Below are 16,544 nucleotides of genomic sequence, written 5' to 3'. Positions count from 1 at the left end.
AAAACCTGACGACTGAAAAGTCGTGTAGTGTGAATCTGGCTTTAGCTAGACAAGGGGGCCCTACAGTGGGAGGGGCCCAAGGCAATTGCCTAGCAACGCCTCTATGCAAAGACCGCCTCTGTTTACACCCCCCCCCCCCCCCCCCCAAACAGAGTTTCCTGAAGTGGAACAATGGGGAAAAATCGCGATTTTAAATCGCAATCGCAATTTATAGATAAAAAATTGCAATTAGATTATTTTCCAAAATCGTTCAGCCCTAATAGAAACAGACAACAAGGCGGGATCAAGGAGCAGAGAACAACACAGACACGAGGAACAGGGAAACCGGAGTGACAGCTAGGAGAGGGGGCGTAGCCCTACGTGACAACCATCTAACAGTACCAAATAAAACCATACAATATAATCTAACGGTACCAAATAAAACCATACAATACCATCTAATAGTACCAACTAAAAACATGCAATGCAATCTTATATCAAGTAAAATGAATAGGTTTTCATATTGCTAATTATGATTTTCACCACAATCGGAATTTGTCCTCCGCATTTACCCATCTGTACAGTGAGAAAACACACACACACACGAAGGGGCTGTGATACACATATGCCCAGAGCGGTGGGCAGCACTGCGAGCAGTTGGGGTAAAGTGCTCAAGGGTACTTCAGTCATGACCTAGAGCCTGGGAATCAAACCCATGACCCACAAGACCCTAACCAGACCATGACTGCCCCTACAATACAATAAAAGCTAACAATACCAAGTACAATAATATGGCACAAACTAACTTTTATTAGCTATCTGAAGGAGAAACAAAGCAGTAGAATAATTTTGCACTTCCCTGGGAGAGCCAGAATGCTGCTTTATCACATCAGACATTCACTCATCATCAAGTGTCGAGCAGGGATTGAAGGTGTTCTACAGTACAGTGTTCTGACATCATCCTTTGTCCTGTCGAGTGGATTCTGAGATCATCCTGTGTCCTCTCTAGTGGATTCTGACGTCATCCTGTGTGCTCTCGGGTGGATTCTGACGTCATCCTGTGTGCTCTCGGGTGGATTCTGACGTCATCCTGTGTGCTCTCGGGTGGATTCTGACGTCATCCTGTGTGCTCTCGGGTGGATTCTGACGTCATCCTGTGTGCTCTCGGGTGGATTCTGACGTCATCCTGTGTGCTCTCGGGTGGATTCTTACGTCATCCTGTGTGCTCTCGGGTGGATTCTTACATCATCCTGTGTGCTCTCGGGTGGATTCTGACGTCATCCTGTGTGCTCTCGGGTGGATTCTGACGTCATCCTGTGTGCTCTCGGGTGGATTCTGACGTCATCCTGTGTGCTCTCGGTGGATTCTTACATCATCCTGTGTAGGGCTGAACGATTTTGGAAAATAATCTAATTGCAATTTTTTATCTATAAATTGCGATTGCGATTTAAAATCGCGATTTTTCCCCATTGTTCCACTTCAGGAAACTCTGTTTGGGGGGGGGGGGGGTGTAAACAGAGGCGGTCTTTGCATAGAGGCGTTGCTAGGCAATTGCCTTGGGCCCCTCCCACTGTAGGGCCCCCTTGTCTAGCTAAAGCCAGATTCACACTACACGACTTTTCAGTCGTCAGGTTTTTGTGCCGTTCGCACTACACGACTGGTTGTGCTGTAATCGCAAGTCTTTCAGTTGTGGCTTTCACACTACATGACTGATCGGTGACGTGGGCTCACGAATTAAACGACTGGGGAATCGCCACTCATCTGGCTGCCGTCCAAAAACACGAGAACACGAAAATGAAACACTCGCGAGAACCAGCAACACCACGAAGAAAATAAAAACAACGTACATGTACTCCACATTTTCGTTATTATTATTTTTTTTACCGTTTAACCACTCCATAGTCTCAACATAGATATAGTCAATCGCACTATTTCTCCAGTGCTGTCACAATAACTTAAACACAGTCTTGTAGTAAAGTTGTATGAAGTTAGACGCTGCTGTTGACTCACAACATATATCTTGTTGGGCTAGATATTAAACATGCTAGATATCTGCCGGTCGTCTGCGATGAGTTGGCGACCACTCGGCGAGCGTCTTTCGGTGCTCGCTCAGTCGTGTAGTGTGAACTGCTGAATGATCCCCGATTTGCGTCCGACCACAGTTTCTGTCGGCGACTGAAAAACCAGCCTAAAATCTTGTAGTGTGAACCTGAACTTATTTCTCGCATATTAATGTTGATGGGCCCCCTAGCTAAATTCGCCTTGAGCCTCCAAATTGCTAAGTCCGCCACTGGGTGTAAAATGGACTAAATGTAAGTATTATTATTATATCGTGATCGATCGATCGCCTGTGGTTGGCGCCAGAGCGAACTACTAATTTTTTAGTCTAAGACGCTCAATGCGTGAGAGTTGGCAGCCCTGCAGGTATAGCAACTTGGCTAAAATATGTGCGTGAGGGCGTTTGGTAGCGCATATCCAGTGTGTTTAACAAAGCCATGAAGCCGGGCTTGTTCACTATATTAACGGGCATCATGTCTTTCACTATGAACTTCGTTACTGCCCGAGTTATTTCAGCGTGCCGCTTCGAATTACATCCATAAGGAGTTACACTTTCAAACGGTTCGGTCAGTGAACCCTGTCTGCTGGACCGCGGTCAAGCTATCCGCGCTTTCGCGATTCATCCGCGCTTTAAATCTTATTGCGCCTATATGCGTGATTTTACGGTATTTGAAGATGCAGCACTGGTCGTTGGCATTTTTGCCTTACAAATATCATACGAGGCTTTGTGGTGTTTTTTTAATGCTGAAGGTTTGTAGTGTTACCTCGCGTCGTAGCAACAGTAGCAAGGCATGTTTTGCAGGGTACCTGACGTTGAGCAGCATCTTTTTAAAAGCCAAAGTAATTTCACACAACTTATGTGCTGCCCCTCTTTGGTATTAGACTTTCAGTTGTGTCAGCTTCTGTCGAGCCTGAAGCCATTGTGCAACAAGTTAAAGTGCGCTGTGTTAACTTCACTTCTCCACCTCCCTGCCTCCTGCTCGGGTTTGCTCCGTTCGTCCTCGGCTCGCTCCCAAGTCACGTGACCAGTTTAAATCGCAGCCTGTGCGATTAGACAATCGCGTTTTAAAAAATCGCGAAATTATCGCAAATGCAATTAATCGTTCAGCCCTAATCCTGTGTGCTCTCGGGTGGATTCCGACGTCCCTCTGGTGTCGCATGGATAACTGTTGACCTCCCCGTTAATTTCCTCCCTCTTTGTTCTGCCCTTATCTACATTCTTTCTGTCTCTCTCTCTCTTTGACCCCCCCCCCCACCCCCCCCCCCCCCCCCCACCACCACCACCACCACCACCTCTCTAATATAGCCACATGCCTTATTTAGGATCTGACATGCCTCTGTGCCTGTGATGGCGTGTGCCAGTAACCGGGGCATCTGAGGAGTTCTGAGGAGACTCTGTCCTTGCCATTGGCACACTTGGTTAGCTGTTTTTTGGGAAGGTTATTAGGTATATATATATATATATATATATATATATATATATATATATATATATATATATATATATATATATATATATATATATATATATATATATATATATAATGTGTGTGTGTGTGTGTATATATATATATATATATATATATATATATTGATTATAGGCCCATTTGTAACACATTTCACGTGGTTCTTTTTGGGGACATTATAATAACCAGGATGCCTCATATGTGGAAAGTGGTGCTCAAACATGGAAGCAGAATTCTATAACATTTCCATCCATCCATTATCTTTACCGCTCTATGCTGCTGGTGGGGGTCAGTGGGGGCTGCAGCCAATCCCAGCATCATCGAGTGAAGGTCTCTTAGGTTGATTGTTCACTCTAAATTGCCTGTGGGTGTGAGTGTGTGCGTGTGTGAGCCATGTGGCGGACTGGTGATCTGTCCATGGTGTACCTCACATTCGTCCAATGATGCTGGGATATTTACAATTTCAATAAATGCAATATTTAGTATTTAATATTTATATTATTTTAAATGAGTATATAAGCATATAAGTATAAGTATATATGCATTTGAATTTACTATGTAATAACACTATTATTGTATATAGATTTTCCCCCCCAAAATACTTTAGATATTAAATGAACCTAAATCTAAAACTACTGTATGACATTGGTTTACATTATTAAGATCTACATACGCTCTGTACAAGTTTCAAAAATCAAATCAACAGCGAGAGGGATTTCTACGACACTTTCCAAAATGGAGTCCTCACAGTTGTGAAACGATTCCAGTTAGAAAGGTGGTGTATGAACCTCGTTTCTCCTGTGTTTGGCCTAGCTGTAAGACAAAGGTGTACCCAGACGAGCTGCCCAACACCAGCATCGTGATCGTGTTCCACAACGAAGCGTGGAGCACCCTGCTGCGCACCGTCCACAGCGTGATCGGCCGCTCTCCCAGACACCTGCTGGTGGAGATCCTCCTGGTGGATGATGCCAGTGAAAGAGGTACGGCCACCACCACTTCTCCGGCAGCGCGTCCCGCCATGGAGAGTCGCCCAAGGCGTGAAACTCCGAGACAACACACTGCCGCTTGCCAGAACCAGTGATCAGCGTGTGCTTGGGTTTTTGCCACAAGGCCTCTCTCTCCGTCACTCTGCCTCTCACTCCTCCACTCCTCCTTTCCTACACTCCTCCTCTACTCCACTCCTTCTCTCCTCCTCTCCTTCTCTCCTCTTCTCCTCCACTCCTCCACTCCTTCTCTCCTACACTTCTTCTCTCCTCCACTCTTCCACTCCTTCTCTCCTCCACTCTTCCACTCCTTCTCTCCTCCACTCTTCCACTCCTTCTCTCCTCCACTCTTCCACTCCTTCTCTCCTCCACTCATCCTCTCCTCCTCTCCTCCACTCCTCCACTCCTCCTCTTAACAGACTTCCTAAAACAGAAGCTGGAGGACTATGTGAAGACACTGGAGGTGCCGGTGCGGATCTTGCGGATGGAGCAGCGCTCTGGCCTCATTCGGGCGAGGCTGAGGGGTGCTGCCTCCACCCGAGGCCAGGTCATCACCTTCCTGGACGCCCACTGTGAGTGCACGACCGGCTGGCTCGAGCCACTCCTGGCCCGTATCAAGGAAGACAGGTGAGTTCACCTGTAAGCAAAAAAAAAAAGAAAAACGTCTCTTCAAGGCTAGGCATGTGATCAAAAGGGCACTACAGCAGGGGTGTAAGTCTCTGACCTCAGATCAGTTTGATTTAGTTATAGTTCTATCTTTTCCTTTTCATTTGATTATAGGACCTGCATTGGATTGGGTGGATTGGGTAGCTGGATTCAGTGATTTTTGAACATTGAAAATGGCCTGAGACTTTGATTTCAGTCAAAATATGAGCATATGTTATTGTAATTAATTATAATTGATTTTATAATTGATTTGTTGATTCACTGCCTTTGGATTTGTGTGACACGTTGATGTGTTTTCCAGCCCTGCAGCGTAGTGGGAGATCTGATTTTAGTCAGTGCTGTGTTTGTGATGAATGCCTTGATACAGGGAAAGGAATCCATAAAGAAATGGGCCGTTTCTGGGAAGCATCGAGCCTTCAGTCTTACTTACAAGACCACTGAATACTGTAAATAGACAAATTGTACCGATAAGATCTTCTGTGTCTCTGCTGTGTTTGTTCATGGAGATAAAAGCATTGTAAAACAAATGTTTAGATGACCCGGGCCAGTCCTTTTGGCAAGGGTGAGTGTGTGTGCAGATTTCTGTTTGTGTATGTGTAATCACCATAGGACTGCAATTTATATCCTCAGTCCTGGTTAACAGCTCATGGCAGAATTTGATAACTCTCAGTGGCCTGATCCAACACATAATTATAGCTTTCACAATTCATTCTAGCTTTTAAGTCTTAAAAGCATCGCTGCTTTACAGAGGGCTTGGATATTTGAAGGTCTGAAGACTTCTTCGCTTCCATGACTTGGGTGTGTGCTCTTCCAGTCCACTCTGGTCTCCCATTAGGAAGGATGATGCACTTTCTGGGCCTTAAATACATTCCAGCTGTCTGGCTTCTGTCTCCATTCCATTTACATCACATTGAGGAAAGACGTTAGGGGGAGAGCAAAGCTTTAGAAGTACATTTAGGGTGAATATCCTATCACCTAACCCAGGGGTTCTTAACCTTTTTCACTGTGCGACCCCCTTTTAGGCTCCGGTAAATTTCGCGACCCCCCCCCCCCCCCCCCCCCCCGTTTACGTTCTAAACACTCCACAGCTTTTGATTGCAAACTCGAATGCTTCGTCTGCAAATGGCGTAGCAACTTGGAGGGCCTGAGACTTTCCTTGGCTAGCACTTCGCCACAAACAAGACACCAGGGTTGCCAACTCTCACGCATTGAGCCTGAGACACACGAATTTGACTATTTTCACACGCTCTCACGCCACACATCCGATTTCTCACGGCGAAAAAAAACTAGTTTATTTACCTCTGATCCATATCTATGATTCAATGAGTTACTAGTTCGCTCTGGCACCAATCACCGGTGATCGATCGATCGCGATATAACACTTAATTTGTGTCCATTGTACACCCGCCCGGTAACAATTTACACTCGCCACCCCCTCCAGGTTCAAATCTCACTCCAAGCGATCTTGAAAAGTTGGCAACCCTGAACACACTGCGGTCGTGCATCCCCTCCTTCGCTTGTCTGCGTAAATCCATATTCTAAGTACATTTCATATTTTCTCACTTTCTTCGTTTTTTTCTGTTCTGAAGTTCCTGGAAGTGGGCGTTTTGCATCCCCACTTTCAGTTCGACGTTCTACAAAACGCTCCATGTTAATCCAGCCTGGACGAGCGGAGCCACAATGAGGCAGTTTGATTCAATAAACTTTACTGAATCAACCTGCCTCATTCTGAGTCTTGATTCAGGTTCGCGCATGCACGTTGTGGCTACGCTTGTCCAGGCTGAGTAAAGAACAACAAAATTTAGCTCCGAACCTGATTCGTCGCACATTTAACTCAGAAAACACCTTATTTTGTGTCACATTCGCGACCCCCTTGGAAGTACGTCGCGACCCCCAGGGGGGTCGCGACCCCCAGGTTAAGAACCCCTGACCTAACCCCACGTCCCAACCCCACGTCCCAACCCCACGTCCCAACCCCACGTCCCAACCCCTGGCCTTCATATGCACTCAACATCCTTCATTCTGAACTTTGTTATGCTCCCATCTCCCAGAAGGATTTACATTGATCTTAGTTGCACTACAATGGAGGAATCTCTCAGAGAGAGGTGCTGGTCAAATAAGCATTTCTGAACATGGAGATGAGTTTGTTTTATTGTAAGTTTATTCATTTATAACATTATTGGGGATGATTTTGGGAATGATTTTAGCAGAAACATTTTCTTCCTTTTGGTATTTGGTATCGACATGACTGGTTTTACTGGAAATTGCTTTGAGAACCATTGTTTGCCCTGTTTGAATGTGGGTAGATTAAATTTGTCATCTTGTCAGTTGTTAAACAAAGAAATAAATAGGGATTTGAACTCGGTCAGGTGTGTCAGTATTGCTCCAGAGGCCTCAGCTCTCTGACCCAAAATGACCCCCAAAGCTGTGTTCACAAGACTGTAGCTCATCAGACCTCTGCTTAACATGAGTTCACGGTTTCGCAGGAGAGCTGTGGTGTGCCCCATCATTGACGTCATCAGTGATGAGACCTTTGAGTACATGGCTGGCTCGGACATGACGTACGGCGGCTTCAACTGGAAGCTGAACTTCAGGTGGTACCCAGTCCCTCAGCGGGAGATGGACCGCCGCAAAGGTGACCGCACCTTGACGGTCAGGTGGGTAGCCATGACCTCTTGCCACAGCCCTCCTGGGTTTCATTCCTTTCATTTGCTTGGTCTGACATCCACTGCACAGTTCAGATCTTTTGATGCTCTGCAGGCTGCACACGAAAGGTGACGCTTCAGATACGTCATGGAAATATAAATCCAAGGGTAGACGTTTGTTTTAGACTAACATCCACTTTTTTCCCCAAACACCGGTAACAGAAATATGCTGTTATATGAATGTGCCGTGGTGTATAGGTGGCCTTGGTGAGATTATGCTTTGAGATTGCTTATTCACCATGTGAGCAGTACAGTAGAGCTTTTGATTTCTCAAGACACAAAAATTCACTGGATACTGGACTTCTGCAGTGAGATGTTTCTCTTCCACCTGAAGTAATGAAGTTCGTACAGTCAAAGAAACGTGGCACTGATAACAGACGAGCCTCATTTAGCTCAACAGTCTCTTCTACTTTTTGGAGGGATTCTTTAGTGCTGTAGCATAGTTGTGTGGCACTAATGGGGTGGAGAACTTTTTTCCCTGAAACTGTCCAGTGCTTGGCTCTTGTGAAATTTGGCTCTTCAGCTCTTTGCATGGAGCTTTTCTTTCTGGTTCTGCTAGTTTTGGTGCTCAGTCTTAAGGGTTGGAAGTGTTCAGGTGTCTATATGACAGTTTGGAGATGTGGAGGCATCCATGCTTGCCTAGGTAGGGCAATTCTGGAGTTTTAGAGTGATTGTTCTGTAGCCAAAAGAAACCCACCTTCAAGTGATTAAACATTTTACAACAAGATTAAACATTTTGCTTCAGAATAAAAAAGAATCACATCTGTAGTCTGTTCTCATTTTCTGCCTTAACGCAGATTTCCTAACGCATATCACATTTCACGTTTTCAATTTTCATGACCTTTACAAAAAAGAAAGTATCAAATCAGGAATTATTTATGTACATACAAATAATACAAATGTATTGAAATGCTCCAAAATTACTTCATGAGGAAACAGTCAAAAACTGCACATCCTGCTAAATGTATCTAGATTTCAAGAAATATGTAGGTCAGAAAAGCATTTTATGCAGCTCACTGTATGGCCAAAGTTCTCACTGTGCATCCTGTATTCTTATTCATCCAGTTGTCAAATATTAATTATGTGTAATAAAGATTTTTTTTTCCTTTTTTTTTTTTACATGTAGAGCACTTGACAAATGCATTCATGATTTTCTTTCTGGTGTGGAAATAATGTATGACTGCTTAATCAGGAAGTAAATCATCTTAATTGCTGGTACTTGGTGTGATATTGGACAGAATTAGCGATGCATACTTAAGGGACAAAGTCAAGTAAGACACTGAAGAATTTCCAAAAGCTTTACCCAATTCAAGCACATGGTTAAAGAGCCACATGGTTCATTGCAGTAATGGTGCTATACTAAAACCCCGACATGTTTAAAACATTCTCAGATCCTCCTAAAATGGCAGCCGTGGTTTTGTGACAGTCGTCTGTTGCCTGTTAGCAACAGGGCAGTCAGCAGTGGGTTGAGCTTTAGCCTGCAGGGGTTTGGGCTCTTAGTTTTTGAGGATTCAAGCACATTGTGCTGGAACCCTGTTGTAATTGCTCAAATCTTTTCTTCTTTTTCTCGGCTAAAGCGCAATGAGCAGAAGAGACCATAAGGTGCAGAAAGACCAAACTTGGACCATGTTAAATGACTCAGTCAAGTAAATGCACCTTCTTTGGTCTGATGGTGGCGCTATAACATTATATTTTTGTGATTTTCTCACACGCAGTGAAGCATTTACATCCAGTGATTTTCCATCGATCAGACAAACAAAAATCCTCAAGAACCGTTTAGTTCTACCAATTTAGATTTTTTAAAACTAAATTGCATAATATGTGAAACCTACTATCACTAACTACTCTAGGTTTTTCCTTGGCCCGATCACCACAATCTTGTCAACATATTCAAAAGAGTCTGAACCGCAAAAACCATATGGCCACCATATGCAAATGAACTCTTCTGCAGGGTTGCCAGCTCTCACGCATTGAGCGTGAGACACACGCATTTGACTGTCTTCACACGCTCTCACACCACACATCCGATTTCTCACGCCGAAAAAAAAATCTAGTTAATTTACCTCTGATCCATATTGATTCAATGAGTTACTAGTTCGCTCTGGTGCGATCGATCGCGATATAATACTTAATTTGTGTTCATTTTACACCCCGCCCGGTAACAACTTAAATCCCCCCCCCCCCCCACCCCCACCATACTATTTTAGTTCGCCAACACCCCGCCCCTCAACAATTTACATTTGCCACCCCAGGTTCAAATCTCACTCCAAGTGATCTTGAAAAGTTGGCAACCCTGAACACGACGACTCTAGGGTGCCCTATTGATTTTGGCAGATGTGTGTCAAGAGGGAACACTAGAAAGACTAGAAATCTATACAGCAGAACATCCAACCTAGCTGAAGTTTTGCAATAATATACAAGGTACATTGAGGATTAACCAGTATGTCAAAAATGCCGGTTGCCATTGTCCAATCAGCTTTCAGAAGGCATTTGACAGGCTTACGATCAACCAGTCACGATGAAATCCAAATGCTCTGGAGACATAAGGGTTCTCTGTGATGAAGTTTCAAAACATTAGCAGATATTTTTCAAGAAGATCAAGTGTTTCTCCAAAATATTTTCACTTAAGGAATATAAAATTGAATTCAAATGATTCTTTACATGAGTCCTAACAACTTGCAATTACAACTTCATTTCAAAAATGTTTTTTTTTTCTGCATTGCTTAATTATATAAAATTAGCACTTTTCATACTAGTCCTAGGGTTTTCATTCAGTCAAATCAGGTCTTATGATCCAAGTATGAATTGAAATAAGTATTAAAAACTTTTTGAATGTAGTTGCCAGGCTACCAGTGTCACTAGTACTGTTCTCTTAGTTTGTCTGATCTTGACCAAATGGACAGGTACAGTATATTCAAACTAACATTGAGGGAAAGTTCACGGTTTGAAACTAATGTCACAGCAAGGCTCTATAGTGCACAATGACACCATTTGCATATTATTCGTATGCCTTGTGTTGTCATACATAAATGGGCAGAAGTCAGGGTGCGTAGTTCAAACATAAAGATTGAAATTTACATGCGCATAATGATGGTCTGATGTGGCCTGCAAAGTTTGAGCCACTTATGAAATCAGGAGGCTTCACAGTGCACTCTTACCTAATTTACATTTAATCACAGGCCTTGTGTTTAAATACCTAAATGGACAGAGGTCCAGTACAGTAGGTCACATTTAACACAGAGATGTACAGACATGCATGTAAAGATAGTCTGATGATGCCTGCAAAGTTTGATGTCACTAAAAACATCTAATTTGCAAGAATTTATATCATATTCTTAAATGGCAGTTACACACTAATGCTCTGTCAATTCAAATAAAGCTTTAGAGACTTGTATAATTATGACTTATATAATTATGACTGCAGTAACATGCAAAATATTGCATATTATTCTCTAGTAATAATAGAACCAGTGAATTATAATAATTTACATTGATGTCAGATGTATCCTGTTATTGGCTGAAACGGAGGCCTTGTGGGTTGTACGTGCTTAAACCTGGAGATGCTGCTAGTGACTCTTTTTTTTGTCACTCCTGCTTAGCATGGCACCCCCCTCCACCCCCTCACTCTTCTCCACCCCCTCACTCTTCACCCCCTCCACCCCCTCACTCCTCTCCACCCCTTTCATTGCCTTCCACTCCCTCCACCCCTCACTCTTCTCCACCCCTCTCCCTCCCCTCCACCCCCTCACTCTTCTCCACCCCCTCCACCCCCTCACTCTTCACCCCCTCCACCCCCTCACTCTTCTCCACCCCCTCACTCTTCACCCCTCCACCCCCTCACTCCTCTCCACCCCTTTCATTGCCTTCCACCCCCTCCACCCCTCACTCTTCTCCACCCCTCTCCCTCCCCTCCACCCCCTCACTCTTCTCCACCCCTCTCCCTCCCCTCCACCCCCTCACTCTTCTCCACCCCCTCACTCCCTTCCACCCCCCTCCACCCCCTCACTCTTCTCCACCCCCTCACTCCCTTCCACCCCCCTCCACCCCCTCACTCTTCTCCACCCCCTCACTCCCTTCCACCCCCCTCCACCCCTCACTCTTCTCCACCCCCTCACTCCCTTCCACCCCCCTCCACCCCCTCACTCTTCTCCACCCCCTCACTCCCTTCCACCCCCCTCCACCCCTCACTCTTCTCCATCCCCCTTCACCCCTCTCCCTCCCTTCCACTCCCTGACTCTTCTCCATCCCCTCCACCCCTCACTCTTCTCCACCCCTCTCCCTCCCCTCCACCCCCCTCACTCTTCTCCACCTCCATCACTCCCTGTCTGTCTGTAATCACTGCAACCCATGTCTGGTTCAGAGGAGATGCCGGCGTGCCTGAAGTGGATGGAGCTGCACTGCTCACCTCTGGGCACCGGGGATGTTTTCCACAGAGAGATTAGTTATGCTGGGCTGATGGCTTTTAAATGGGAGTTGGAAATGGCAGACATGGTGGTTCAGCTGTCTGCAGAGGGATTAACATCTACTGTCAGTTAGAAGGGCGGCATATAGATCCTGATATTGAATTCACATTGATCGTTAGATTAATAAATACACTAGTTTGTTTGTTTTGGAATACATGACTGCCAATGAGTATTTTCACAAAATTACCGGTAATAGTGGTTGCTTTTTTGTTTGAGTTGTTCTTCAGATATGCTTTATGTTGTTTGATCCTCTGTGCATGTGCGTGTGAGTATGTGCATGCGTGTGCCTGTGTGCATGCGTGTGCCTGTGTGCATGCGTGTGCCTGTGTGCATGCGTGTGCTTGTGTGCATGCGTGTGCGCTCTCTTGATATGAATGGCGTGCATCTGTGTGCCTCCTTCAGGACGCCCACCATGGCTGGCGGACTGTTTTCTATTCACCGAACCTATTTTGAGGAGATTGGCACGTACGACGCCGGCATGGACATATGGGGCGGAGAGAACTTAGAAATGTCTTTCAGGGTGAGTGCACCATTTGACACATGACTGCAGCCTACAATGTAATTACTGCTAATAGTGACCATGACTGGCAGTTCACGGCCATGAAATTGACAGGAGGAGCCAAACCCTGTTAAACTGCTGTAGCGCTGACGTAGCGCTGACGTAGCGTTGTGTCTCCTTATCCCCTGTCAGCTGTAGTTCATAGCAGCCTGCTTGAATCCGGATGGTAGTGGTTGTGTTGCTAAGGCCTTCGGGTGTTGATGGTGACTTGCCATGAGGTAACGCAGCGTGAGGGTCTCACGTTTAGATCTGGCAGTGCGGCGGATCCCTGGAGATTGTCACGTGCTCTCACGTGGGCCACGTGTTCCGGAAGGCCACGCCTTACAGCTTCCCCGGGGGAACGGGTCAGGTGATCAACAAGAACAACAGACGATTGGCCGAAGTCTGGATGGATGAGTTCAAAGACTTCTTCTACATCATATCCCCAGGTACTCTGCGCGCACTGCACTTTCTCATTCCTTGGCGAGGATCACACATTTGGTTATGACTTGGATAAAACACTGACAACATGAGCATGTCATTCCCTATTATGATTGTGACAAAGCAATTAATCATCTGAAATAAACAGTTTTGCTTCTCTTCGGTCATTTGCCGCGTCACGTTAGCCAGGCCGTTATTTGAACATTAGCTTGTGTTAAGAACCCACACATGACTCAAACACACTGCTCTCCTTCGTAAGTCCTGCTCTGTGAGTGACCATGAGTCTCTTACTGTCTGCTTGGCTACATTAGAGCCATGCTTTAAATGTATCTATTAATAGCATGGCCGGGCAATTCACGTCTATGGCAAAGCTCTTGCGAAAGACTGTAATTACGTTAGTGCTTAACCTCAGGGACCAGCCTAGTGCATTGCTCACGACCCAAGTCAGAAAGTACGCTCAGACAGCACCATGCTTTTAAGAGGCTTGAAATGCCACCACTTTGGCCACTGTAGTCTGAATAATAATGTTGATACAGGTTTTTTTTTTTTTTGCTTTTTGCTTAAAACATGAGTCTCCATTTCAATAGAATTACTCATTTATTACCTTTACTTAACCAGGGTGAAAAAATCTCATTGAGATGAAAAATCTAGGTGCCGTAGTGTGTATTATGTGATCTAATAAAAATTATTTGATTTACCACAGTTCATTTTCAATCAGCCATGTGTGTACACTTAGAAAGGAGCAGAGCAGTTAAAGGTGACGTTGATATGTAAGCTGTTGTGTTTGTGTTTGCCTCTGGGGTTCATTCGGTCAGCCCAGCACTCCCACAGTGCCACTCACTGTAGTTTCTCCGTTACTCAGCATGTTTCGTGGGACGTCATGGCAAACATTTACACTTAAATATCACAGCCATCACTCTCACTCATTTCTGCTGATGGTTGGGCTTTCACACACTCCTGCACACAGTCCAGATTTATTCCTGCTCGGCAGGGATCAGCAGGACCCACATCTCGCCACAGTTGCTGAATCTGCCATCTTTTATTCATGCCTGGCTTTGTACTGAGTGTCATTCAACATGCAGAGAAATCACTCGGTTCAGCTCTGCTACTCTTGTATTCATGAGCAGCTCGCTTCCTGGTCCCACGGGAGATGTGGGTATCGTAGTTCTCCTCGAACCAGCTCCTGCAGCAAGGTTAGAGCACTTCAGTTTCGTGGTTTGGGGAGAATGATGTAATTTAGTCTTGATTGCTACCGCTCCTGCCTCTGATAGTTGGGGGAATGTTGGAGAATGCTGGCAAACAGCTGTGAGATCATTGGGTGGAGAGAGGGCGTGAGGAGGAGGCTGACTGAATTCGGGGGGGGTGAGAGGCAGATTCCCGGAAATCCATCCCAGTAGAGGGGGCACTCGGTGCGGTGTGATAAATGAGCTCGCAGTGGGGGCAGGAGACGGCAGGAGTGGCTGGCATTGTGGTCTCTCAGACCCAGCACAGGTGCACAGAGGGGAAAAGAGTACTGGACACGAGCTCTTGGGCGGTCGTCATGTCTAAAAGTGAAAACAGAACTAGCCCCAGGTGATTTTCATGTGGCAAAATATAATAAATCATATTTCGGGTACACAATATAAAAAAACGCATGCAAAGACCTGGCCAACACACCCATATGAGCTTGTTGGTCATCCTATCCTATCCTGTTCAGTCTATGGGTGTGTGGAGTCCCCTGCGTCTTTGCACCTGTAGGTGTAGAGCAGCATCAGGACTGGGAGACCAAGGCTTTGTACACCGGGACATAGTCACGCAGGAAGAGGAAGGAATTGTATAGAATGTTAGCAACATTTGTGCGTGATCAGGACTGAGAAGAAGACACAGGACTCAGGAATGTGACAGTCTCCTTTTATTCTAATCAGAAAACAAGAACAAAAACCAGCTAGGAGATGCTTCGAATGAGCGTTTTCTAACTCCGCCTTTCAGCACAGTTGGTTTGCTTTCCAGCAGTGCGCTCTGTGTGTCGGCATCCTCTCTGTGTTGGCCAGCCCGCCGGGAGAGAGGATGGCGTGTAAGTGGGCTCGCGTTAACGATCCACAGGTGCAGATGATTTAACTCACCCGCTGGTTGACCCAATCTCCTCACCTCAGAGAGCGCTTGGCCACACCCTCTGTAATCTGTAGCGTTAACCTACCACTGGAACCAAGGGTCCTCTTCCAAATCCGGAAAAACTGGTCCAATCCATCCGCTCTCCTCCACCAATCTGTTGACATTATGCATTCCAGTTGGTACTGTTCTTTAGGCATCCATCAAACCCAGATTCCTCCATTGTACTGCCAGATAGTGAGGTGTGATTAATCACTCCAGAGAACACGTTTCTTCTGCTCCAGAGTGTAGTGGAGGCACACGCCAATCCACTTGTGCGGAATGATCTTAGGCGTGTGTGCGGATATCGGTCATGAAAGCCCATTTCATTAAGCTCCTGACGATCGGTCCTCGTGTTGGTGCTAACGGAGACGACCTGGAACTCCGTAGTGAATGACGCAGCAGAGGATTGGGGAGTTTTTGGGGGCTTCAGGACCCCGTGGTTCTGCTCGGACAGACGCACCTCACCTGCTGCTTCATGTCTAAGCTGCTGTTGCCAGTGTCTGGCTGTTACATGGCTAGAATTCATATACTTCAGTTAGCTGAAACAACCGTATGAGAGCTGTCCCCATACGTTCTGCAGAATGATTTTGCAGAACATTTTGATAAATATTTGGCAGGGTTTGCACTGTTCAGAAAAGTGACCCATTATGCAGATAAATTAGCTTAACCATCAACTAAAGGAACAGACTGGATTCACTACTCTCCAAGTTTCTCAGTGTCGCAGCTATTCGTATTGCATTTTAATAACCCTTCTGGTCTTGGCTGCATTTAATTTCCCCTCGTGTTCATTTTATATACTGACAAATAAGAAATTATAAACATGATTTTTTTTTACTGGCTATTCAATTAGCGAAGAGAACCCCTGTGTTTGGACAGCATAGGAAGTCTAATGCAGAAGCTCCCCCTAGTGTCCAATACTGAGTGATGCATTGTAGCTGAATTTCCTGGCCTTAAATTTGTTAGCTCAAAAGAAGCTATTTCTCAAATAAACAGCATTGACTTAGGATCAGACCCGTTGTCTATAAAATTGCAATTATGTAGATTTCAAGGACAAAAAAAACTCTGTCAGCAGTTTTAATCTGAAGTAAGTGAGATGGACCCCAGACTTTCTTGTC

The 16,544-nt window shown here is 45.3% G+C and overlaps 1 protein-coding gene across 3 annotated transcripts in view; it reads left to right on the top strand.

Annotated features, from left to right (window-relative positions):
- galnt13 (polypeptide N-acetylgalactosaminyltransferase 13) overlaps positions 1-16,544 on the top strand; it is a 43,092-nt gene that overhangs the window by 12,623 nt on the left and 13,925 nt on the right. For all 3 annotated transcript variants that reach the window (XM_077002727.1, XM_077002729.1, XM_077002728.1), the window contains exons 4-8: positions 4,317-4,483; positions 4,906-5,113; positions 7,639-7,809; positions 12,723-12,840; positions 13,127-13,307. In XM_077002727.1, the coding sequence (XP_076858842.1) occupies positions 4,317-4,483; positions 4,906-5,113; positions 7,639-7,809; positions 12,723-12,840; positions 13,127-13,307 (845 nt within the window). The remainder of the gene's footprint in view (positions 1-4,316; positions 4,484-4,905; positions 5,114-7,638; positions 7,810-12,722; positions 12,841-13,126; positions 13,308-16,544) is intronic.

The sequence above is a fragment of the Brachyhypopomus gauderio genome, chromosome 4 (assembly GCF_052324685.1).
Source record: "Brachyhypopomus gauderio isolate BG-103 chromosome 4, BGAUD_0.2, whole genome shotgun sequence".
In the NCBI taxonomy this organism is placed as follows: domain Eukaryota; kingdom Metazoa; phylum Chordata; class Actinopteri; order Gymnotiformes; family Hypopomidae; genus Brachyhypopomus; species Brachyhypopomus gauderio.
The sequence above is the reverse complement of the archived record's forward strand: the minus strand, read 5'-3'. Positions and strand labels throughout refer to the sequence as shown.